General features: G+C 42.0%; 1 protein-coding gene across 3 annotated transcripts in view; it reads right to left on the minus strand.

Moving 5' to 3' along the window:
* lekr1 (leucine, glutamate and lysine rich 1) overlaps positions 1 to 25,568 on the minus strand; it is a 162,160-nt gene extending 136,592 nt beyond the window's left edge. For all 3 annotated transcript variants that reach the window (XM_037539874.1, XM_037539875.1, XM_037539873.1), the window contains exons 1-3: positions 25,465 to 25,568; positions 23,510 to 23,592; positions 2,332 to 2,546 (exon numbers count right to left, since the gene is read on the minus strand). In XM_037539874.1, the coding sequence (XP_037395771.1) occupies positions 2,332 to 2,546; positions 23,510 to 23,592; positions 25,465 to 25,468 (302 nt within the window). In that variant the 5' untranslated portion in view covers positions 25,469 to 25,568. The remainder of the gene's footprint in view (positions 1 to 2,331; positions 2,547 to 23,509; positions 23,593 to 25,464) is intronic.
* Positions 25,569 to 26,753: the final 1,185 nt, after the last annotated feature.

The following is a 26,753-nucleotide window of genomic DNA, read 5'->3' on the forward strand; positions in this document are numbered from 1 at the left end:
TCTGCAGTGGAAAAGGTAGTAGCTGATACCAAAAGTGAGTAGACTCGAGCAGCTAAAGCAGCTAAAAAGTGGTGGGTCTTCGCCCCGGTACTTTTAAAAATAGAGGGACAAAAGCCAGTTCGATCCCGTGGTTCCAGCAGCTTTGCACCTGATCACAAAGAAACTTCCACTCATACAGTCACATCCACAGATACACTGACACACACACAAACACATGCACCCACACACAGGCGCACAGATGTGGAGCAAAAGGCTGCTCCTCTCATGGCTCCATCTGTGCCTGTTTCAGTTTTCCGTACATTTGAACAGCTCCCACTCAGACTGAGCTGTGCACCGCGTGGAAGCTGAGTAAAATGCTCCGCTTTGGTTCAATAACGAGAGAGTGGGCGCCCGCTGCTCGGGCCGAGAGGAGTAGGAGGGAGGCTGCTTTTAGATCGCGGTCCACGCTGCAGTGGGAGGGAGAACACGAGTCTCTTTTGCAGCCACGGCTCGGAGGGTCTGACACGTGGTGGCTCCAGTGGGAGGTGAGTGTGTGAGCATGGAAAAGAAAGAAGAGGGCAGCAAAAGGAGCACTGAGGACAAAGCTCCACACGCTCTGAGTGTGTGGGCAGCATACAGTCTGAGGTACTTGGTGACAGTCATATGATCAGAACCAGCATAAAGATCTGGGGCTTGAAATGAGGGTCACAGCCACAGATGCCGCCTACAGTTTTGAGTCTGTTACACTGAGGCATAATGAAACCATTTCAACCTAAACCTATTGTTATTTTTTGCATTAAAAAATGATTGTTGTTTTATAATGCATGAAATCAGTTTTGGTCAAATTTTAAGGTTGGATTTATAGGATTCAACTTCCATGAAACTAGCTGCCTGCAACATCAATTCCTAGAGACTTACATAAAGCAATTCAGAAACAACAAAAGTTGCATGCAACACAGTCCATAATTCTACTAGGCAGCCACATTATTAGCTCATATTTTCAAAGACAGTATTGTTCACACACAAATTTAGCATTATATTTGGGCTTTTTTTTTATCAGTTGCATGTATGTTAAGCCTTTGAGAACTGGCCTACTTGATGCCTCACTTGTCCAGTCCTAGAGGCACTGTGTGGTCACCATGATCCGCAACTCAGCCTCCACTTCTATAATGATTTCGATTCCATTTTATCTGGATTACCTCTAGATGCTCAAATTCAGTGTTATGTTATAAATTCAAAGCTAATGACCATTCACTTTCCTTCACTGGGTTTAAAGGGCCCTCATCAATGAAAACATACAACCTCATTTCCAAAAAAGTTGGGACACTAAATAAAAATAAAATACAATGATATGCAAATCATATAAACCATATTTTTCAAGGAAAATACTACAAAGGTTTTCAGTGGTGACAGGTCTGGACTGCAGGCAGCTCAGTTTAGCACCCGGACTCTTTTAATATGGAGCCATGCTGTTGTAATATATGCAGAATGTGGTTTGGCATCGTCTTGCTGAAAGAATCAAGGCCTTCCCTGAAAAAGACGTCATCTGGATGGCAGCATATGTTGCCAAAAACTGTATATATCGCTCTGCATTAATGGCACCTTCACAGAGGAGCACATCACCCATGCCATGCCAATGAACCTCTATACCGTCATAAACACTGGTTTTTGAACTGTGCACTGATAACAAGCTGAGTGGTCTTTAGCCTGGGGAACACAGCATCCATGATTTCTCAGTGTCAACATTTGACATGTTGTCTATGTGCTATTTTCAATGAAATATAGAGGTTAAATCATCTGCACATCATTGCATTTTGTTTTTATTTACATTTTGCACAGCATCCCAACTTCTCGGGAAATGGATCTGTATTTCATCATTGAAATACTTGAAATAATCCATATTTGAATAGTCTGCTGCAAAACCAGCCTGTCTAGAATTAATGGTTTCTGTGACATTAACATATTCCACCTATTCAGCAGTTTAGCCCCACCCATGCATATTGAAGTTCTGAGCAATTTCAAATGCTTTTCAAAGTGCTTTTCAAATGAGGCACAATACTGGACAGCCAATGAGAATGGAACTCAGTCTTAAAGGCACACTAACAAATAAAATGAATGGTAGAGGCTGAAAAACGGTAATGAGAAAAAAAATTAAAGCTATTTTTGGTAAATAATACCACAGAAATGTTTTAAGTGTACATACACAGTTGCACCACTAATAATTAACATATTTTTAAACCTTAACATCATGCAATGACCAGTCAGTGTGAAAGAATCAGGTTTATTAGAGCTGAAAAAACCTGGCCAGTGTAAGTGACCCTAGCACTGCTAGTCCAGAGAGCATGACCTCACCTTTTCTCCAGGAGCTGCTGAGATGCTTGGAGCTCCTCCAACTGAACATAGGAGCTCTCCAGCTGCTCTCGGACTGCTCTCTCCCTCTCTACGCTCCCTCGCTCTCTCTCCAACTCCCTCTCCACGTCCTGCAGCCGCTCCTGCAGCCGCTGAAACTCGTGCAGGATCAGGTAGCTCACGCCACAGTACTGGCAGGATGTCTCTGCTTGTTCCATCTGAACACACATAAACAGTCACACAGGTCAATATATACACCGATCAGGCATAACGTTATGACCACCTCCTAAATTCTATGCACATTGTCCATTTTATCAGCTCCACTGATAAAATGCTGGTCTGAGTGGATCAGACACAGCAGTGCTGCTGGAGTTTTTAAACACCTCAGTGTCACTGCTGGACTGAGAATAGTCCACCAAACCAAAAATATCCAGCTAACAGCGTCCTGTGGGCACCGTCCTGTGACCTCTGATGAAGGACTTGACCAACACAAACTGTGCAGCAGCAGAGGAGCTATCATCTCTGACTTTACATCTACACGGTGGACTGACAAGGTAGGAATGTCTAATAGAGTGGACAGCAAGTGGACACAGTGTTTAAAAACTCCAGCGGCACTGCTGTGTCTGATCCACTCAGACCAGCACAACACACACTAACACATTACCACCACATCAAAGTTACTGCAGAGCTGAGAATGATCCACCATCCAAATAGTACCTGCTCTGTGAGGGTCCATGGGGGTCTTGACCATTGAAGAACAAGGTAAAAGGGGGCTAACAAAGTATCAGAGAAACAGATGGACTACAGTCTGTAAATGTAGAACTAGAAAGTGCTCCTATACAGTAAGTGGAGCTGATAAAATGAACAATCAGCGAAGAAATAAGGAGGTGGTCATAATTTTATGCCTGATCGGTGTATTTATCCATTTTGTAGGCCTATACAGAAAAAAGTTCTAAGGGAATGTTGGCTCTTTCTAACAGCCCAGCAATGACAGTTAATAGTATTTCAGCATTTTTGTTTTATACTTTGCACAAGAATGACAGGAGGCATTTAAAATTCTGCATTCTGTTGGCTTAAAGAAGAGTTCTGTTCGATTTCTCTGTAAATGTACAGCAATATCACTTCTCGTATCATCATCACAACAGCTAACAACTTTATCGAACATCTACCAAAAACCACTAACACACACAATCACAGACACAGGTCTCACCAGAATAGGCACTGTGATCTTCTTAGATCACTTCCCCCTTACCTTATGAATCAACTTCAGCGCTGCTATGACCTAGGAAAAGCTAAGGGTGGGGGTATAATGGCCTTTTCAGTGGATGAGTCAGTAGTGGCCCCTCTTTCCTCCTCCACACAGTGGATAAAAGGCCTGTCAAACAAATGCAGCAACCCCACGCCACCCTGATTCAGCAGAGCCCTGTCAAACAAATGCAGCAAACCCACGCCACCCTGATTCAGTAGAGGCCTTCACAGCAAGCGCTTCACCTGCTCTTCCACCTGCTCCTCTGCTTTCCATCTGACTCTTAGAGGAAGTAGCAGAAGGAATTCATAGCCCAGTCAGAGCGAAGGCATTTAGGTGTTACTGGAGTTTCAGTTTCAGGAGATTTTATAGTAGCATGCCAAACATAGGGTGGAGAGGAGCAAGGCTGCTGTTCAGCATGGAGGAGCTGCTCCAGTTACACAACTCTAAGCCAGTGGTCTCCAATTCCAGTCCTGGAGATCTACCTTCATGTATCTAGTTGCAAACGTAGCCTGTCACACCTGCTCCTGCTAAGTAACGTCTTCAGAAGGTCCTAATTGGTGGATCAGATGTATCAGTGTTAGCTAAGGGGCGGAGGCATCATGGTAGAGTGACATTAGAACAAAACTCTGCAGGAAAGTAGATCTCCAGGAGGAGGGTTGGTGACCACTGCTCTACGGCAACACATTGCAGGACAGTCCGACTTTATTTTGCAATCTAAAAGGCCCTCCTGATGCCTGATGAGTGATATGTGGTTAACAAATTTGAGCCACTTTTCCTAGCAGTCTGAACATAGTTTTATCTCATTCCTCGTGTGTAAAATGTCACAACAAACCCGCATCACCATAAGAAGCATTTTAAGAAGTTAAGTGTATATATATATATATATATATATATATATCCGTGGCTTAAAGGTGCACTAAATTAATCATATTTATCTAATTAATCGTATCTGTGGCAACAAAACATTCTGTTGTTAAAGCAGTACCACAGCCTTTAATGCACAGAACCTGAAACGTAAAAAAATGACAAAAGACGCTTAAATAATTTTTACATTGTGGTTACATCAAAGTTAAATACACAACAGAGGCAAAGCCTACTATTTTATTAATAGCCAAATAATAACAGGTTACAATAACAGTAAATAAAAGCTACTGTAACAAGAGTCTATAGGGTGGCGTCACAGCAAGCATGTTTAATCTTCAGTAGTAGGCGTGCTTCTTCCTTTCAGAATATTTGTACTTTTAAAGGCATATTATTTGAATATCTAAACAAGAACAAGTGTCTAATTAATTTTACTATAAAGTGAAAAGGTTTCATATCTGTTCACTGAGTGCAGCTATCTATCATTAGACCTGTACTTGAGTGTTTGGCTGGTTTAGTGATGTATCTTTGCGCTTTAGGTATGCGTGATTTAACACGTTATCATTACAGAACAGCAATTTAGTAACTGTTAGTAATTCTGTTACAAAATAGTTACATTAAACAAACTTAAAATTGTAGATATGGCCTGCGTTGATCTAAGCTCATACGTGAGACGTAAGCGTTACGTGAGACACCAGCTGATCTAAGGTCATACGTGAGACGTAAGCGTTACGTGAGACACCAGCTGATCTAAGCTCATACCTATTGCTTGTTACATGAGAAAATCAGTCGCTTATTTTATGTTTAAGTCACGTTCTCAATCAAAAATGTTTCAAATGAGTAGAAACAAGGCAAAACTTTGAATTATTTTCTTAATGCAAACTACACATGCCTTACTTGAATAGCCTATTACAGGGGTCTTAAATTAAATTTCACGTTTGAGAAAAATTCCTCAAGCAAAGGTCCTCAGTGCCATATACTGTTTAGTGAAGTAGTATATCAACATCTTATACAGTCAACAACTGAATATCAAATCAAATAAAGTACAGTTCAGTGATGATTCAACAACATTTGTCAGATTTTCTCTTTTTAGAGAACACCATGTGAAATAACTTCCCTCTGACTCACTTTCTTCTCTGACTGCTGTTTCTCGTCTCGTCCCTCTCCTGTGTCTGCATCACGCACTTGAGTCTCAGTACTCATTGTAATGCACAGATCTGATTGGCTGAGTAGCGTCACCTGTGATATTTACAACGCATGTGATTGGTTTATGAGTCTCCCGGGCCACTAAAGCTAGCATAATGACTAGAAAAGTTACGGCAATTAAAATAGGACCACCCTGTCGAAATGAAATAATTCTCCATAGTTTATTAGTTGTAGGTCCAGGTCCGCATAGGACAGCGTCTGGGTCCAGACTTGGACTGCGGTCTGCCTATTAGTGACTTCTGCTCTATTAAGTAAAAAAATACTAAGATAAGTTTGAATGTATGTGAACAACCACGTTCATTCCTACTAAAGTCTTCACAACTCTTAACCTTATATGATTTTTATAATTTAATATCATGATTCCTGCTGAAGATAGCTGAATGGGAGTGGGAAAGAGAATGAAAGAGAGATGGAGACAGAGAGGGGGAGAGAGAGAGAGGGCTTGCACACAACCCTCTGGCAGCTCAGTGAGCCTGACCCTGTCTCAATAATAGTCTGTCTGTGCCCTCTCCACACACACACACACACACACACACACACACACACACACACACACACACACACACACACACAAGCATGCAAACAAACCCCTGATCCTTTCCCTCCAGGAGGCGTGTGGATATTTGCACGAAATCTAAAAACTAACCCTCCCCCTTCTCACGCAGCCACCACTAACACACACACATGCACGCAGACGTAGACACACACACGCCAACCCGGGGTGGGGGGGGGTGTCCGCCACCAGTATGAACGGCGTTCCCGTGACAGAGACGGCCCCTGCAGGGACCCCTGCCCCCGGCGCTGACACATCGGCTTAGTGCTCACACACACACACACGCTCCAAATCCTCCTCACACACAAGCAGTCACACACGCAGCCTCTATCACACTGTAGACGGGTGAAGAGTGGAGAATGGACAGCACCCCCCCCCCCCACAGACTGTACAGCATAACAGCTCAACTTACAAAACTTCTACAACATAAGAAAATCCTGGAAAGCACCCAGAAAGAGTAAGAGGCCGATTCCATCCTATAGAATCATAACAAATAGTAGCCAGACATCATTGTTGTCCACTTTCCATACTATTTAAATATGATCACATAAATACAGGATTAATGGCATAGTTATGTGATGTTTACATGGATTTACATCTGTTGTTTTTCCCCAGTGTAGTCTATCTAGGTGGGCACCCTATCACACAATGCTGCCAAGCTGGGAGGGTGAAGGCTAGCTTCCTCTGAGTCCAGTGTAGCACCACGAAGCTCAAACCATTGTGCAGCTCAACATGCTTGGAAGATAATGCTGAAAATGCTGCGTCCTGCTAAGTGATGGGGCAGAGGGTGGACCATCCTACCCACCCAGAGACAGCAAGGCCAATTACGCTCTCTTAGACACAAACCACCTGTAGAGGAACTCAAACAAGCATCTCAAACGCATATTTATTGACAGTTTACAATTCAAGAACAGCTGAAATTCATACTCCATGTTTTTTGGTGTTCTACAGCGACAAGGTGACAAGAAAGAGCCTAAAACGGTGGACAGCTAACCACCTGGAGAGTTTACTAGCTATATCCAATAAGCCCCCCTCAACCCCTGTTTTTTACTTAACTCTAATACATCTGATACATCCAACCAGTGACTTGAGAAGAGGTTGATAAGCTGGCGCAGGTGTGGCAATTTTTGGGTGAAACCAGGCTCTGCATGAAGGTAGTTCTCCAAGACCATGGTTGCCTAATGTCATTGACTGCACATTTAAAGGTTGGTTCAGTGTAAGTCCTCATTCACACATTCTTCTTCTGCGTGAGCGATGAAGCAGTGTGACCGCTACTGCATAAACCTGCTGGTCTTCTATACACACAGACTTTGTGCTATGAGAAAATTACACAGACATTCCACTTTGCAAACGGATAGATGGTCACCTCAGTCACTCTCCTCAACACAGATTTAGGTCCCTCTTTATATTAAGTGTCTCTAATCAATGTGTAGTTACATGTGAACAAAAACTACTAACTACTAATGATTTAGTCACTGTTACAGATGGATTACAGAGGGACCAACATGCTAGCATGTGTTGCTAGTGCTGTGAGACTGTAATCACTTTCAGCTTTAAACCATTCTGTAACGTGACAGAACAGCAGACGTCCCCTTATCTTAACATGTAGCTTATATAACAATAATTAAATGTGTTGCATTTCCCACAAGAGAGTGTCGCTATTAATACTCCATTATTACACAGTACCTACATACCAGCTACACAGGAACTGTCCACTTATTTTAAAGTGTAACTTTAACACTGCATTACAGCAAAGTTCCTGCGTAGAAGTTAAACTTGTGTAATTACATGAGGGAAAACTGAAGTTGATACACATGTGTAATTACATAGGCTGTAATCATCTGTAACACTGACTAAATCATTAGTAGTTGCAGTGTTTTTGCATATGTTATTCATGTGTAACTACACAGTTATTAGAGACACAATATAAAGTGGGCCCAAAAAGATAATATATAAATGCGCAGGGTATGTTTGTTTATCCTCGACAGCATTCTGACTTCTGATTAGGTAAACGTTCGGGCGGCGAAATGAAAAGCAGGAATTTCCACGTCGCTCAAGCCACGCAGACACAGCACGACTTTATTAAAAATGAATGGACGAGGTGGACGTGGAGATGGTTGGTGTAAAAGTAGAGGAGGCAGTGGATAGGGCAAGATGGAGGCAGATGATCCGCTGTGGCGACCCCTAAAGAGACCAGCTGAAAGAAGAAGAAGAAGAAGGACGAGACACATGTCAAACCTTTTTGCTGCACTAGTATGAACACATCCTTTGACTATGGGTGGTGTTCATGGGGGTTTACCATTTTTGAGGGGTCCAGTTTAAATATGCTTGGTTCAGGTGTAGTCAAATGTAGATGCCCCTGAAGAACTTTCGTATACACGCATTTTCCGATTACAGGTATGTCAGATTGGGGTTGGAGGCACCGCTGACTTAGCCTCCCATTTGGGAGCCCACTTTCCATATTTTTCAATAGAGTAGCCAACAGAAAGGTCTTCCAGCTGCAATAGCTTTGGTTAGCAGAATGGTCCATCAAGATTTTCAACTTTTCAACAAACTACATGCTGACTTGGGTTTGTTGCTGTCCGGGCAGACACTCAAATACAACAAAAGCCAATATTAGCATGTGTTCAAACCACTTCATAGGATATGTGACGAACACCATGACCTGGTAAAGAGGGCAGTCGTGGGCTGGAGGTTAGGGAATCGGTCCTGTGACCGGAAGGTTGCTGGTTCGATCCCCAGTGCCAACAGTCCAGGACTGAGGTGTCCTTGAGCAAGACACCTAACCCCCAATCCCCAATTGCTCCCCGGGCGCCGTGGATAGGGCTGCCCACTGCTCCAGGCAAGTGTGCTCATTGCCCCCTATATAGTGTATTCACTAGTGTGTATGTGGTGTTTCACTTCACAGATGGGTTAAATGCGGAGGTGGAATTTCCCCGTTTGTGGGATTAAAAAAGTATCAACTTAACTTAAAACAGGCAGGAACAGGCTACTCCAGTGATGCTGTCACCACCAGTGACAGGCATATGTCAGGCCTGTTTTCCCCAATTCGGTGACAATACACAAAATTACTTTTTTTTAAGTGGCATCATGTAAACGCAACGTTTGTTACATATCAATTCCATTTACGTATCGACAGATTCAAATCTGCACTTCTGCCATTTTTCAGGTTGTTCTGAGGTCAAACAATGACAAAAGCACGACTGGACGCACAATAACTTTTCACCAAATTCAAATCATTAAAAATCTCCTCTTCTACACAAACTGAAAGTTCAGAATCTGCACTATTGACAGAATTTCTTCACTTGTTTTAATGAGCTACGGGTGAGAATGAATTCATTTCAAATTACAACATGCTTTTGTTAACACTGGTGACTTCCAAGGGTTAAATATGACACAATTATATCATTAAAACTTCTTTTTCCAGAGTTCCAAAGAATCTGACATAAATTACAGATGTGATGACAGAAGGGATGCTCAATGATATGAGCTGCTAAAGGCTGACAGAAAGTGGAGGTGTCTAGTCGAGGAAAGGCCATAATTAATTTAAAGGAAGCCTTTTTTGTCATAGTCTCTATGTCACAGTGTCTGCCATTGTCTCATTTATCGTGGGCAGGAAGGAACACTTTATAGACAAAGAGCCTGGAAGAGCCGACCCTCATCAACCCCCCCAGTACTACTCCCCCAGATTCACCCCCCACGTCTGCTTCCATCAAATCCCACGGCAAAACTGGGTCACTGTCACACGCACGCAACCCCAAATACCTCCCAAAATTACTGCCCCAGCCCCCACCCCCCAGCCTCCACTCCATACGCCACGCAAAGCCAGCCATTCACCCATTCCCCATCACAATAGCACATCTCAGCCTAGTTACTGATGCTATGCAGAAACTCAGGTCAAACACTGGCCTACAGGGTTATGCACCTGTTTATATTTCAACAATTTAATGCCAAGGCAAAAATGTGGCTATATCTGTTATAAATGGTATGATTTCTCAGTGCTGTTGTTTATTTTGACGTCAAAAAAACAAATAAAAAATCTCTAAAAAGGTAGCTTTACAGGAGAAGAGAAAAACGCTCCTTACTTTTAATGTAGGTTAATGTAAATGCCTTTTATTCCAAGTAATTTTGGAGCACTTCTATTGGCCCATTTATCATGAAATGTACACACAATGTACAGGGCAGCCTCAACGTTCGAATGAGGTACAAAACCAAAAATCAACAAAATTGGAGATACTTGGTGTATCTGGATAGCGATGATATATAGAGGTGGGCAATCCGGCTAAACGTCATATGACAATACTTGAAGTTTTTTATGATACAATATACATCACAATATATATTTTTCCCAACATATGATCAGTTAGAACAGACAAAATGTAGAAATACTATCAAAACCTAGGAATTCGATTATTTGTATTCAACATTTTACACACTGCTGCACTCAGTCCAATTAACCAGGACTAATTATGCTCACTATGTGATCAAACATGCAGTTGGTTGGACAAAATCCCTGACATGCTCAGAAAAGCATATTCTGATATAATGTCATATAATTTATCACAATAATAATATACATTTAAAAATATAGTTAAATATCCCAGTTCTAACAGTTCTAACATTTCCCAGTTCTCCGTGCCTCGCTTTATTAAACTAGAAGAGCAGACTTTCTCCTTTTTTGGCTCTCCTGTGTGGATGGTTGGTCTCTCCCTTCTTCCCACCCCATAACGTGCTAATTTTCTTTTTTGGTAAACGGCTTCAAATCGCCAGCTTGCGCAGCCTGCAAACCTTTTTTTCTTTCTTCTTTTCTTGCATGCCTGTGTTACGGAAGATTCTTTGTTTCTTTTGCATTGCTTTTTTTATGCTGTCTTTTAATCAAAAGAATGTGATCAAGCAAAGCTGTTATTTTCATTTATTTTCATTTACTCCTCCCAACCACTAACCAAATATGTAGGCAACATTGAGCCACTATATAAACCTTCTATTGCACAGGGCAACAAATCCATTTTCCTCACTTTACAATTATACATATTTAAAGCCAATGTCAGCATTAACAATAAAGATAACAGTTTGAGCATCTTAATAAAAAGCATGCTCTTGGACATTTTTAACATTCAGTATCAATTTTCTTTTGTTATGAGAGCTTGCAGAATATGTTTGTTGCCTAGAAGCAACATTGTGTGACAGTGGAATGGATTTGACCAGTCACAAGCCAGGTCTCACCACTTCAGAGAACCCAGCTCTATATCATTTCTTCCCATTATTTCTCAATGTTGCCTCAAGGCAACGTACCACAAAATGTACAGATTATTTTAAACCAAAATGCTTTGATCTGGACTTTACTGTCACAAAGTACAACTTCTAGGAAGCAAACCTGCGAACAGAAATACAACTTACACTTTAGTAGCCTTTAATTGTTACTCTTATGAAATCAGTAATAAGTGCTTCTTTGGCAAATGCCGTCTGAATGTTCACATCACAGTGTATCCAACAATAAAGGCATCATGGAGCTTCTTTTACACAGTGATAGGACACATAGCAGCACACAGAAAGCTCCAATTCCACATACCAGTCTATTTTACCACGACCCAAAATCAACATGCAGCACATTGTCCAGATATTAATGCATTAAAAAGCACAAAGGCAAACTCTCAATGTGGGTGAGATCCATTAGTTAAGACAGAGCTATTTGGCTGACATATAACAGGCCACAAACTGAATGAACAGACCCAAAAAGCCTAGCTCCAGTGTTGATGTGTGTGTGTGTGTGTGTGTGTTCCGCTCCCATGTCCCAAAATGGCATCACGAAACAGCACCACAGACGCCACCGATCACGCAAGCATTTAAGAACGGATTAAACAGTCAACGGACTTATCCGTGCTTTTCTCCTAATTTCCCTAAATTGTGTTTTCAGGTGAGCAAGCAAATGTGTGTGTGTGTGTGTGTGTGTGTGTGTGTGAGTGTGTGTGTGTGAGTGTGTGTGTGAGTGTGTGTGTGGGTGTGGGTGTGTGTGTGGGTGTGTGTGTGTGAGAGTGTGTGTGAGAGTGTGTGTGTGAGTGTGCATTTGCGTGTTTGGCCGTGTGTGCAGGCGACTGTGTGAGAGAAAGAGGGCGGTTCGTGACTGCAGCTTTGTAGATGTTCACGCAGATAAAGACCCCCCGTGGTGCTCAGTGTAGCATGAGCCAACGCTGAGATTCCTCTCATCTGGACCCCACGGCGCTGGCACATGACACGAGAAAAACAGGAGGGGCCAGCAGGCACTCGGACGCAGGAGGGATGGGCGCGGTTATGCAAATATACACATATCCCAAACTCATCTACAGCCACGTTGGAGCTACTGTAAATTAAGAGATGATTTTAATCCTGTTTGAAACTAAAGTGTGTGTGTAGTTGTACAGTTTAACGGTAATAATTGTGGAGTCATTTTAATCCAGTATGAATCTGCAGTGTGTGTCGTTTTACAATCTGACAGTAATAATTGTGGAATGATTTTAATCCAGTATGAATCTGCAGCGTGTATATTTTTTACAGCTTGACAGTAATAATTGTGGAGTACTTTGAATACAGTATGAATCTGCAGTGTGTCATTTTTACAATCTGACAGTAATAATTGTGGAGCGATTTTAATCCAGTATGAATCTGCAGTGTGTGTAGTTTTACAATCTAACAGTAATAATTGTGGAGTACTTTGAATCCAGTATGAATCTGCAGTGTGTAGTTTTCACATTCTAACAGTAATAATAGTGGAACAAATGGTCTTCTGTATTTGGCTGATTCTGGAGCTCCCTCAGGAAAGGTAGCCCTGTTCCAAACCACCTCGCACTAATGGAATAAGAAAGCCTACGTGTTGTTATTGTTATTGAGCGTGTCCTTTGACATTGCACTGACAGGAATACTCAGACTGTGACATTTAACTTTACCTGGTGGAATTTAGGTTACATGAATATTTTATCAATGATCCAGTCAATGGTCTTACAAATGACATTACTCAGCCTCTTCTGGTAAAATAAATAAAACTCTAACAGTGCTTTATTTTTGTTTTACTTAATTGCATATTCAGATAAGGCATCTGTATTTCTTTGTGATTGTTAAATACATGTTTCACTGACATAAACTACAAATAAGGTTGGGGCACAAGATGCTGATATTGCATACATTTAAAAAGAGCTACACGCTAGTGCGCACAATAAATGAATTTTAAAACTTCTGCGTTTTTGTTTTGATGCATAACAATATGAAATTTTCCTATTTGAATATTCATATACTACTTGCTTTAAAACACAGATATAGTAAAAAAGCTTAAAACATCCATTCCTAAGCAAAGCAGCACTCTGGGTGGGGGGTGGAGGGGAGTCCCAAACTGGGACTCGGGTCAGGAAGAGGGCAAGCTAGCTCATTGGGAATGGATGGGGGGGTGGGGGGTCTGTGCTAGTAAGGGGGCAATGCTGGCACGCAGGGACGAAGAGTGGGGGCTAGAGAGAGCCGGGAGCAGCCATGGGTGAATTTGACGCCTGGATGAGTCTCTCCCCATTTCTCCATCCCGCCCTCCCCTTCACGTGGCAGAGGGAAAAAGGGCAATCGGCAGGAAGAATCACCTTCGGCTGTGCGTCGGGCTGCGGTCGAACGCACGGGGGGACATAAACAGGCGGGAGGCGAGGCTGAGTGCATAATAGCAGATCTCTCTCTCACGAGAGAGAGAGATAAACATAAAACACAACCTCCTCGCCTCTCCCAGGTGATTTCACTCGAAGCCAGAACGGACACCTGTAAATGAGGGCAGGACAGCAGGAGCATGGTTACACAGGGCTGTCCCGTTCCAATGCTGAAGATCAGTAATGCGGTCAAAGCACATCAAAGTACATTTTAATGAACGAGCTATATAAAGCCTGATCCAATTTTGATCCTTTGATGAAGCTCTTCCATTAACGGAACATAAACGGAACCACACAACTTGCAGCAGATGTGTTTTCAGAAGTTTTACAAGTGGTTACTATATAGTGGAACTATTTTAAAGCGGAAAAAGAGAGCAGCCCAACAGCCACTAGTGATATCTGTAAAGTTTCGACTGCCTTTCGTCAAAACACACCACGTGCAGCTATTACACATTTAGTGGTGAGAATAACATTGTGGTTAAAGAGAAAAGAGGATGTTGACAAGCTTGTGTTACGACAGTAGTATATTCAATACACCACATGGTCATTTAGACGACTGAAAATGTGCAATTGAATGCAAAATGCAAAGAAAATTCTGTATAGTCAGTTGTATTGCGCACATTGATTGATTGGGACCATGCTGAAAAATTCCTCAAGGAAAACTCACTCAAAACTTAGTGAATGATGCGTCTCTCGAGGATGTGAGTGTCTACTATTGCCATCATATTGTCTATAGTAGTATAAAGTGGTATTATACAACAGTTAGTTCCAGTCACGCAAGCTGATTGGTTGAGAAGCATGTTTTTTTTTCCACAAACACTGTATCACTCTGCCGAGACACCATTGCTAAGCAACGACTTTGACAGCTGTAGGAGACACTCCAGCCATTTGAACAGACACTTTTAAGATCACATTTGACCGACGGCCCATTTGGTCAGAAGCTGAAGATGAAACTACACTAAATTCCCAAACTGTCATTGCCACTGAGCAGCTTTTCAGTCAGCAGCTGCGAGAGAAGGACAGCTAAACAACCTGGAATCAGCCAGAAACGAACCCAATACCATTTGCCAAACTAAATGGGCTGTAAGAAGCTTGACAGACTGGCTGGAACAAAACAACATTAATACTGACCTGGCAAAAACTGACAAAACTGAGCTGAACTTGATATTGCGGCAGTTTTATGGCTCAGTCTGCACTTCAAAAGGCGATGCTTACAGCAGATTGAGCAGAGAGTGAGCGAAGTTCGTTACAATGACGTAGCAACAAGCTGCCTGTTAAGGAACTATCATTCGTTTTTTGGTCAATATTAAAACATATTAAATGCAATGTTCACAGCCCCGTTTATTTATTTCTTACTTTATTTTACTGTTGTATAAAAGCAACAGAACACTTCAAGGCCATGTGTTATTTCGCAATAACACTTCTATTGCTTAAGTATAATGTTGATTTGCATTTGAACCCTAAACATGGAAACTTGACGTTAATCTGTATAGACACCTGAAAAACTCTGAGCCGATGCTGCTATTTCAGGTAGGGCTGGGTGGTATCCACCTTCAAATCATCTCCAAATGTTAGTGGTAGTACCGTGGGTGCAGGAGAGGAGGGGGTAAAAGTGTTAAAACGACAAAAGTGAAGCAAAAGAATTGATGTCACTTTTCTGTCTCGTCCTCTGACTTATTTAGAAACTGAAAATAATTAGAAAGTTTAGTTCACGTCCATGGCCACCAAATAAGTGTCCAATCTGGGTTAATGACAGCACTGACACTTAGTCAAATCTGAGTGAGAGGAAGGTGAAATGAAACCTCCTATGTAGTGTTTGGATCTGTAGCCTGAACAGTCAACTTACCGTTAGCAGCTACAAACCCAAACAGTGCTTCTCACCACAGCAGAGGTTTGATTCTAATTAACTGCTGCTCTGTAGACAAAGGTGTAGATGATAAAAGGTGATGACTAAGAGAGTAAATGTCAAATGACTGGTGCTGGGGTGAAAGAAAGCTGAAATCAAGCCTGTTCTGTGGTGTTTGGGACTATATTGTTTTGGCTAAGCCAATGATAGCTTAGTTAGCTGGCCCAATGTACCACACACTACAGCAGAGCCTTGGTTCTGACTAGTTTTGGAGTGACAGAAAGCCAAAGTCAAACCTGTTCTGTGGTGTTTGGGACTGTAGCATTTTGGCTAAGCTAACACTAGCTTAGTTAGCAGGCCAAACATGCCACACACCCAGCAGAGCCTTGGTTCCAGATAACTGATGCTAAAATGTTTAGATGATATCTGAGAACGCAGGGTAAAGCAACTGGTGTTGGAGTGACAGAAAGCCAAAGTCAAGCCTGTTCTGTGGTGTTTGGGACTGTACCATTTTGACAAAGCTAATGATAGCTTAGTCAGCAGGCCTAATGTGCCACACACCACAGTGGAGGCTTGGTTCCAGCGAACTACTGCTAAAATGACACCCATTTAGAAGATATCTGAGAACACAGAGTCGAGTGACTGGTGCTGGAGTGACCAAAAGCCAAAATTAAACTTGTTCTATGGTGTTTGGGACTGTAGCGTTTTGGCAACGTGCCACACACCACAGCACAGGCTTGGTTCCATCAGAGAGCGCAAAGTCGAGTGACTGATGTTACAATAAAAGCCGAAATGGAACGTATTCTGTGGTGTGTGTCGCTTTTAGTTGACACTGAGCTGCTATCATGCTTAGTTTTTTCCTGGCTCTGATTCTTCCCCTCTTTCTGTAAGCACCACCTATTGGTGGGCTCCCACACCACCAGTCACTGACCCCTCTAAAATATAAACGGGAGGAATGTATTTATTTGGACGTGGAGTATTAATCTGACACATCAGTTTTAAAACGCTACTTTCAGTTTTAAATCCCAGCATCATTTTTAAACATTACTATATGCCTTCTTACCAATCATACAAACAGAAAAACAACAATTCTGTTTGAAATTTTCAAATGATATCAAGCTAAATCTGAACTACCAAGGTAAAAAAAAAAGGTTGTTTTTGATTTCAGGCTAAAGTAATCGACAACCTAGCCAAGCCATGTTACCTCAACTGGACTGGTTTACTAACTTTAGTATACTTGGCTGTATTCATTTTCAAAAAATGAAATATCAGTCCACGCAGTCTTGAGGGATACAGACATGCCTAGCTTTACATTTTGCAGCACCATCACTCATGCCACATCAGGGAGACAGGCAGGGATGGGTCAGGGAAAGCAGCTGGGATGTTTGTCTGTTGAGGTTAAGTGGGGAACGGAGTCAGGGACAGGATGATAAGAGGGATCGCACAGCACATGTGCAGGAGTTATCCTTCCTGGCCTCCTAAGGCAGGGAGCGCGGAACGCATGCTGGTTTTTAAAACCATTCATTATTTAGAGGGCGCGGCGCAGGAGAGAGGGGCGCCACAGTGGGCTGCAGTGGGATCTCCGTGGAGCCTCTTCTCACGGTGGAAGCGCTTTGCCACGCTCTCATCAAAAATGAATTGAGGGAGAGGGCTGGAAGTCCTACTGCGGCTGGTCAACTGTAGCACGGAAGCTGAGGTGAGGGCAAAGAACAGAGGGAAGCCGATCAGAGTGTAATAAGAGAGAGGACCTGGAGGAACAACTCTATTATGCTGTTGTTCAAAACACATTAACAGTCCCTTTAATTGAACCCTTGGGAAACTGCTTACATGCAAAGAGTGCCTATAGAGCTGGGTATTGAAATTCAATACCTTTGTGGTCAGGGATGCGGAAAGTGGGGGCGCTGAGGGGGCTGCAGCACCATGCTTTCAGGATTTTAACTGTTAAAAATATAATAATACATTTTTTTTTGCCTCATAATAGCACTACGTGACACTTTATGCTTGATGTAAATTTGCACAAAAAACCTAATGAAACAAAGGCAAATAATTTTGCATGATATCATTGATCACATCACACATACACTGCTAAACATTTCAGCACCCTCTAAATCCCTGTTTATAGTGTCAATCAGATTACTTCAATACTACTGAGTATTAAAAAAATTCTATATACAGTATATACCTAACTTTAATATTTTAATACCTAAGCATGCATGTTCTAAACTCTACAGTGCTGACTGGCTGATTAGTCTGCAACCTGTTATTGTTAGTAAATATACCCACTTCCAACATCTCATGCCTGTGTTTGGTTTAAGTTACACCCACTTTCAGTGGTATTGAGAAAAGTTCCACTCTTCTGGGAAGCTTTCTACAAGATTTTGGAGTGTCTGTGGGAATTTTGTCCATTCATCCAGAAGCGCATTTGTGAGGTCAGACACCGATGTTGGATGAGAGGGCCTGGCTCACAATCTCTGTTCTAGTTCATCTAGTGTTTGATGGGGTTGAGGTTAGGGCTCTGTGAGGGCCAGTCATTTTCTTCCTTACCAAACTCACCCAGCCACTCACCAAACTCACCTTTATGGTGGGCCCTGCCTTGTGCACTGGGGCTCAGTCATGCTGGAACAGAAAAGGTTCTTCTCAAAACTGTTCCCACAAAGATGGAAGCATAGAATTGTCCAGAATGTCTTGGAGCTGAAGCATTAAGATTTCCCTTTACTGGAACTAAGGGTTCTAGACCAACCCCTTAAAACAACCCTATATCATTATCCCTCCTCAACCAAAGTTGGCACGGTGCAGTCAGGCAGGTGACATTCTCCTGGCATTTGCCACACCAGGCTCATCCATCAGGCTGACAGATAGAGAAGTGTGATTCGTCACTCCACAAAATGCATTTCCACTGCTGCCGAGTCCAGTGGTGGCTCTTTACACCACTTTCGTTTTACACCTGTTAGCACTGAGTGTGGCTGAAACACCTGAACTCAATAATTAGGAGAGGTGTTCTAATATTTTTGTCTATATCGTGTAGAAACATCTACAACACTCTGAAATCTGGAGAACCTTTTTAGGTTTTTTGTAAAGAACCACTTAATCATGCAAAAGGGTTCACTGAGAGTTCATGGTTCTATACAGAACCATTTTCTTTACTGAAGAACCATTGAAGAAGCATCTTTTTGAGTGTGTAGGGATGCATCGATATGGGAAGTGTGGGCTGATGCCGATATCTGATATTGTTCATGTATCTGCCAATGCATGTATATTTAGAATAAGTAGAAATTCTGACTACATCTACCTCGATTAGCAGAGATTTTTGCACGGTGTCACACATCCCTCAGCCTCTGACACATACTCGGACTCCATCTCCCATAATCCTCTGTGAGATCACCTGACTCCAGTGACTTCTGACCTGCCCTTGCGCTCCAGTCAGCGCTCTCACTCACCTGAGTACTAATTCTCTTCACCTGTCTCATATGTCGTGTGATGCTCTTAGTTCAGTTTAAAAGCCCGGGCTTTAGTATATGGATTTTGCAAAGTATGGTATTGTTACCGATCTACTGAGTGTACCATTATTTGTTTGGCTATTGTTTATTGACCATTTTATTGACCATCTTTTTAGCCTAATCCTTAGATTATTTGCCTTTTGTCATGTCACCGTTTTTTGACCATTTTGCCTGTTTTCTAGATGTTGCCCTTTTGCCTAGCCCTTTGGATTGTTTGACTATTGTTATGTTTGTGTTTTTGCTTTGGCTGCATCTCCTGGATTTGACCCACACTTCTTTTGTGACCACGAACCTGGATTGCGATTCCAACAGTAAAGCCTCTTTTGTTCCTTTTAACCGTGTGCCTCTGACTCATTCTGTGCCCTTACACACCATTATTAATTAATAAAATGCAGATACTTTGGTTCAGTAACCCAGTGTCACCTAAATGCTTTGCTCTTAAATATAATGTGTCATTAAACAGTGGTTTGAAATATCAGTCAAATCTAAAGACCTGTCCAGCGCTTATAATTGTTAAGCCATTATTTGATTGTCTGCGATACCGATATGATTCTGATATCACTGTGCATCCCTAAAAAAATTAGCATTTAAATCTAAATATTTGTATCAGCATTTCAAACCATTTAAACGTCACACGGCCCTACTAATGAACAAAACCTTTCTCTTTGTTCAATAAAACAACGCAAATACACAAAACTCGCAGCAGGAATCCTCTCAGCCGCTTAGCTAAGAGACCATTAGCAGGGTCAGGGGTAATTCAATCAATTCATTATCAACTCAGGCAACAAATTCAGTTCATGAGGGGAATTCATTGTTTTGAAAATTTGCTTAAAATGTTGGCCTGTCAGTAAGTGTTGATTACCTGTGGATTAATGTGAATTTCAACTCATCAGTTTAACTGTCCAGACTGAAGCAGCACTGAATTAATTATAGAACTGACCCCCAACACCGGCTAATATATTCTGAGTGGGCAGCTATTAGGTTCTCTGGGTACTCAAGGCTGCTGAAGAAGAACACCTGTTGGATTCTATTTATTAAATGCTTAAGGAAACTTATTTGTGTTTATTTACTGTATGTATTTAGTATTTACTATTATATAATTAGTAATAATAAGCATGTATAACATCTTAAGTAAATGTAAAATAACTTTATTGTGCAGTTAAAAACAGATCTGGACAGTTTATAGATAAACCTGTGGTGTTTAAAACATCAGTACACAGGAGCTTCACTGGCCCTAAACGGAGCTGAAAGTTGTTTCACATCCAAATTTATTGTGTCACTTGTCTCGTATGTGTGTCTAGTTCCCTCGTGCTGTATCTCTGAGCCTCGGTTCAGTAAATATCACCGTCATTCACGCTGGCAGTATCAGCAATTTGCAGCGTTTTTTCTAGCGACGGGCCGCGAGACTCTGCTGCTGAGTTATACAGCTGACTGGCGGACACGCACTGCAGGCAGGGCTAGTGAACACAGGCCTGGCTAGGGGCTGCTATGTTAAAGGCTAAATCGAGGCTAAATGCTTTCAGGGTTCGGCGGTTCCTTCAGCTCTCTCAATAACATTAACTCTGAGGTAAAGTGGCCACACAGCGGCAGACGAGTGATTACTGATTACCGATTCTTTCACGAGCGTTTTTACTGCTGCATGTCAGCCCACACTGGTATTGGTGGTATCGGTCATATATATCAGTATCCCCATCACCAATGCTGATACTGCGTTTAAGTGCCAGTATCAGCGTTGATATGAATACAGGTATCAGTGCAACACTACTTTTCATGATGCAGGTAATCTCAATCTTGCAGTTGGTTGTTAGGAGGTCCATTTCTCCTTCCTTATGGCACTGTACTATGTTCCATTTAACCTCCTCAGAAACATCTCCTGAAAACTTTGAATAACCTGTACTCAATGCCTGTTTTGAATACAAACTAAATACATGAAAGGTGGTCTCTACTGCATGTTAAACTGAATAAAAGCTGGTGGGTGGTTTCATTTGCATAATGCAAACTTTTTGGTACTTGTTCTCATTCATTATTGCCTATGCAGGCATTTTTGAGTGAACACTGTCTCTGTATTTAAATGCATTTAGAACTACTACTTGAAATAATCAATAAAACATTTGGCACTACATGAAAATCTATGAAAGGGTCATTAAAATGTATTTTTACTACTGAACTGAGGTGCAGAGGAACATAAATATAGCTGTCTCTTCACCCTCAACACATACACACACACACACACACACACACACACAGTTCTCGGTATGTGTGAGCCAGTGTTTGACCTGGCAATAACCCCACTGCAGAGAGTCACTATAGGTTGAGAGCTGAGTGTCTGGGCCGTGGGCTGCCAACTGTGTGCCCATCAGCCTGGTTAGTTCTCGCAGGTCCCCGGAGTGGAGCGGCAGGTAGGCAGCTCAAGGCCAAACACGCCACCTAAATGCGCAAATGTGGCCTAAATTCCCATCTGATAAAATGTTAATGAGTTGAGTTAGAAAACAGCATGTAACATGCAATGTTATCTATTCTTACACACAAAATGATAAAGTGTGCAGTGTAGTGGCAACTATTATTTACTATTATTTACTACTATTTGTCTTACATCATCTGCAAAATTTAGTCAGTAGTTCTAAACAAATATTATTCAGTTTATGCAAAATAAACTCTCATCCAAAATAAATGTGTAAAATTAGCATGTGTTGATTAAAGCTATTGTCACCTGCTGATCAGTCTGCACACATCTTTCTCCATTTTTTATTATTTTGCAAACAGAATGATTTGGGTTCTTACAGTTCTCTTCTTAAAACCACTCAAGGCCATAAACTGCTCTAATTTGCACTGGTTTTTGCAAGTCAGCCCATGTAGATGGAGCAGTGTAACTAAAGGCTGCCTCGCCGTATTTAGACCGTACTATCGGAACGTCCAGGTGAATGTGACTATTAGAACATAAATCGTACCAAGATGTTGTTGATATGAATGCAGACAAATATGAAGGAAGCTGACCCGGAGAAAGTTTTTCATGCATTCGTCCCCTCTTGAATGGACTACTGTGACTCTTTGTTTATTGGGATTAAACAGTTTCTGTTTCAGTTTCTACAACAGTTAAATAAAAAGTAACTAATGAATAAACTGGGCTGTGTTTTAATGTTCGCAGTTCCTTCCGCCAAATGATAGTTCCTTAACAGGCAGCTTGTTGCTACGTCAGAGTAATGGACTTCGCTCACTCACTGCTCAATTTGCTGTAAGCATCGCCTTTTAAAGTGCAGACTGAGCCATAAAACTGCCACAATATCAAGTTCAGCTCAGTTTTGTCATTTTATTGCCAGATCAATATTAATGTTGTTTTGTTCCAGCCAGTCTGTAAAGCTTCTTACAGCCCATTTAGTTTGGCAAATGGTATTGGGTTCATTTCTGGCTGATTCCAGGTTGTTTATCTGTTCTTCTGTCACAGCTGCCAACTGAAAAGCTGCTCAGTGGTGATGACAGTTCGGGAATTTAATGTCGTCTCATCTTCAGAGTCTGACCAAATGGGATGTCGGTCAAATGTGGTCTTAAATGTGTCCGTTTTCTATTTGTGGCAAAGCAAGAAGTAAAAACGTTCAAATGGCTTGAGCGTCTCATACAGCTGTCAGAGTCTCAGTGGAGTGACACAGTGTTTGTGAAAAAAACGTGATGTTATGGCGAAATAACAACACAGTTAGGACGTTTCTCAACCAATCAGCTTGCGAGGTTGGAAATAACTGTCGTATAATAGTGGATAAAGAGAGGTTGGAAATGGTCATGAAAAAGTAAAGTGTATCTCTTTTGGGTAAATAAAGGCCCACAAACATCAGAATAAAAGTAAAATACAAGAGAAATAATACGAGACCTTCGTTACGTTTCCCCTAGATTGGCCCCGATGTTACCTTTTTTAACCATTATTTCCAGTTCACCTTGTCCTTCCTTATTAAGCCGAACAATTCTCCACAGGAGTCTGAGATCAGCAAGTACACGGAGTATTTCTAAGCTGATTGCTACCCACGTGGGTGGAAAGAGAGCAAGAAAGCGAGGACGTCAGGCAGACAGAACAGGAAGAACTTGGCCGGCACTAAAAGACAGCTCTAAAATACAGCAAACAAGACACAGTGCTTTGACTCAGAATGAATGACCGCAAGGTGAACTGCACGAGCACGGAGTGGAAATGGGGAAGACACTATTCCGCATGACCGCAGGGGATGCTAGCTTTTCACCCGTTACTGACTGTTCCAATGAAACAAACCATCAGTCAGGTACACCATGTTCAAATCATTAATTCTGCCTTACGCCAGACACTCCAATGACATTTACCTGCTGTATTTCCACAGGCAGAGGGTGGGATGGCGTGTGCATCTTTAGTCCTTGATCCAGCTGCTCGCTCAATCGCTCCCCATCTGAGGCAGAGGAAACAAACATAATGAAGTAAGAGGAGCATGAAGTAACACGGGGTGCATTAACACGGTTAACATGCCATTCCACAAAAGATAACCATTCCGTATTTATGAGATGAGATTTATGAGGAAATCTACATGCAAAGCAAATCCTTGGTATCCCTCTAGACCCACTGTGGTCAGGAATGGCGTGCACGAGGATTAAAATAACTTGCCTGGCAAAGACCAGAGGCCATAAGCAGTGGTCAGCTGAAAGGGACCGTTACGTGTGACACAACGTATGTCCCTCCAGATGAACTGAGTGAATTGGAGTGAAAAAGCATGCAGGGAGCTGAAAGCTCCTGAACCACAGTGCCATGGTCCAGGCCTCACATGCAGCACCATCCCCTATGCTAAGCTAGTTATGATAGATAACACATATATCATATGTTTTCACTTAAATAATTAAAGGATATGGATTAAAATTAATTTCCACTTATTTTTCAAAAGCAATTCAATTTTTTTTTCTGTGTAATTTAGCAGTTAAGATGTTCATAGCCCTGCGATGGACTGGCGACCTGTCCAGGGTGTATCCTGCCTTCCGCCCGAAGACTGCTGGGATAGGCTCCAGCATCCCCCCGCGACCCTGACGGAGAAGCGGCTTAGAAAATGGATGGATGGATGGATGGATGGATGTTTATAGCCATTTAGAGAGTTGTGAAGTGAAATTATCCGGTGCAGAGTCAGAAGTGTTCACAGCCAACACAAATAGGGCTTTTTTATTTAACATCCCAAACCACTAGTTAACCTACAAGTTTATTCGGAGAGTTTATATATAACATTGATGACAGTAAACTAGTCATAAATCTGGAAACGTATGTCTTCTTTGGCCTTACAATGCATAAACAGATTCAAATAAATGGACTCAAATGCATTAAGCCAATGTTTGATCCCAAAACTATCATAAAACAACGTGTCAGACATCAGCCAGCAAATATCTAAACATTTTAAGTAAAAGCTTTCTGTGAGGAAGGTTTTAGAGGTGGACGTCTGGTTTCTATCACCACCACTGTGAACAATTCTGACTCTGCAAGTTTCCCTAAAACATTTACATTTGCATTTGGCAGACGCTCTTATCCAGAGCGACTTGCAATTTGATTATTTTTACACAGGTAGGCCAAGGTGGTGTTAGGAGTCTTGCCCAAGGACTCTTAGTGGTGTAGTGTAAGGTGTTTGTATTTTGAACCCCAGCCTACAATGTGGAAGGCAGAGGTGTTACCCACTACGCCATACCAACCACTAAAACAGATAACTTCACACAAAACCACTCTGAACGACTCTGTCTACATCTTAAATCACTTAATTCTGTAGACTTTTTGACAAATTGGTGGAGTTCCCCTTTCCTCCATTTATTTTAATGCATTGCAGGTTGATGTAAGGCAAAATAGTCCCAAGAGAAAACTATTTTTTTTTTTCAGATTTATGACTATTTTACCATCGTTTTACATATAAAAACTCAAAAGACACATGGAGGTTCCACGATGGTTTTGGACAGTAAATAAAATGGCTATTTTTGTGTTGTAAACATGGTGACCCCTGGTTCCTGTCGCCGCCACCGTAAAGAAATCAGAGTCTGCCAGTTTCTCTACAGTGAACCATTTCACACCAAACCACTCTGAATGACTCTGCTTACGTCTTAATGACCGAATGATGCAGTTTTTGAAAAAATAAATGGTGGAATTTTTTATTTAAGTGCTAAAGCCCCTCAGAAGAAATCCAGCTGGAGCACAAACAGGTTGACCTGCTTGGAAATATGAGCCGTGATTGCTAACAAACTCAGACTCGGTCCACTTCACAACCTGCCTCGTCTGAAACGTTCAGGAATCGTCTACATACCCATAACGTCTGTTCTCTGACAACAAAACCACAAAAGACAGTGTTTAAGTCCGAGTTTCCTCGCAAATCAGCGCTAAACACGCAGCGTTAGCTGAGTTAGTCTGAACGAGCGAACGCTGGGCGTCACTATGGAAACGCGCGAGCGACGCGAGGAAAGGAAAAGCAGGCGCACGCGCAGTGGCGCTCGCCACGTCGATGACGCCATGCGCTCGGACCCGGGGCAGCGCTGCTTTCTCAGCTGACCCGCTCGGTCACGCGCTGCTTCTGGTAGCTCTAACTCAGCAGTCTCGGCTGAGCCTCTGCGGGAAGCAGGGCTCGCTGCTGCGTGTCGTGTCCGCGCTCCGCCTCCTGGGTCGTGAATGAATCGCCCGTGACTCACGCGCTCTTCGTGACGCTTTTATCCGCGCGCGTGTACAGCAAAAGTGTGTGCGTGTGTGTGTGTGTGTAATGAAGCAAAGCGCTGTGTGTGCGTGTGTGGAGAGGCTTTTCAGACAGAGCAAAAATCCTCGAAGCCCCTGAATCGACTTTCCGTGACTTTCCCAGGCTAAACCGTGGCACGCAGGCGCCCCCCCCACGCTTTTGCACACAGTGGGGGGTGGCGGCGGGGGGAGGGGGGTGTCGAGAGAGAGATATGAAAGCCCGTTTCCGTCGCTGGAAAATATATAACCTTTAGTAAGCCATGATAATGAGACTGTTTTCCATCATTATGACTTTATATCTCTTAATTATGACTTAAGTACGACTTACTGTCTCATAATTAGGACGTACTTTCTGATGATTATGACGTTGTATCTCCTAATTATGACTTACCAATCTCTTAATTATGACTTCTCATAATTATGACTTACTGTCTCATAATTAGGATGTACTTTGTGATGATTATGACTTAGTTTGTCATAATTATGCCATAATAATGAGACTTTTCCATCATTATGACTTTGTATCTCCTAATTATGACTCACCAATCTCTTAATTATGACTTACTTTCTGATGATTATGATTTAGTACCTCATTATGACGTATTATCTCATAATTATGACTTGCTGTCTCATAATTAGGACGTACTTTCTGATGATTATGACTTTGTATCTCCTAATTATGACTTACCAATCTCTTAATTATGACTTCACATAATTATGACTTACTGCCTCATAATTATGACATATTTTTGGATGATTATGACTTAGTTTCTCATTATGACTTACTATCTCATAATCATGACTTATGGCTTCATAATTATGACTTACTATCTAATAATGAATATGTATCTCATTGTTATGACATACCTT

The sequence above is a fragment of the Pygocentrus nattereri genome, chromosome 7 (assembly GCF_015220715.1).
Source record: "Pygocentrus nattereri isolate fPygNat1 chromosome 7, fPygNat1.pri, whole genome shotgun sequence".
NCBI classification, from domain to species: domain Eukaryota; kingdom Metazoa; phylum Chordata; class Actinopteri; order Characiformes; family Serrasalmidae; genus Pygocentrus; species Pygocentrus nattereri.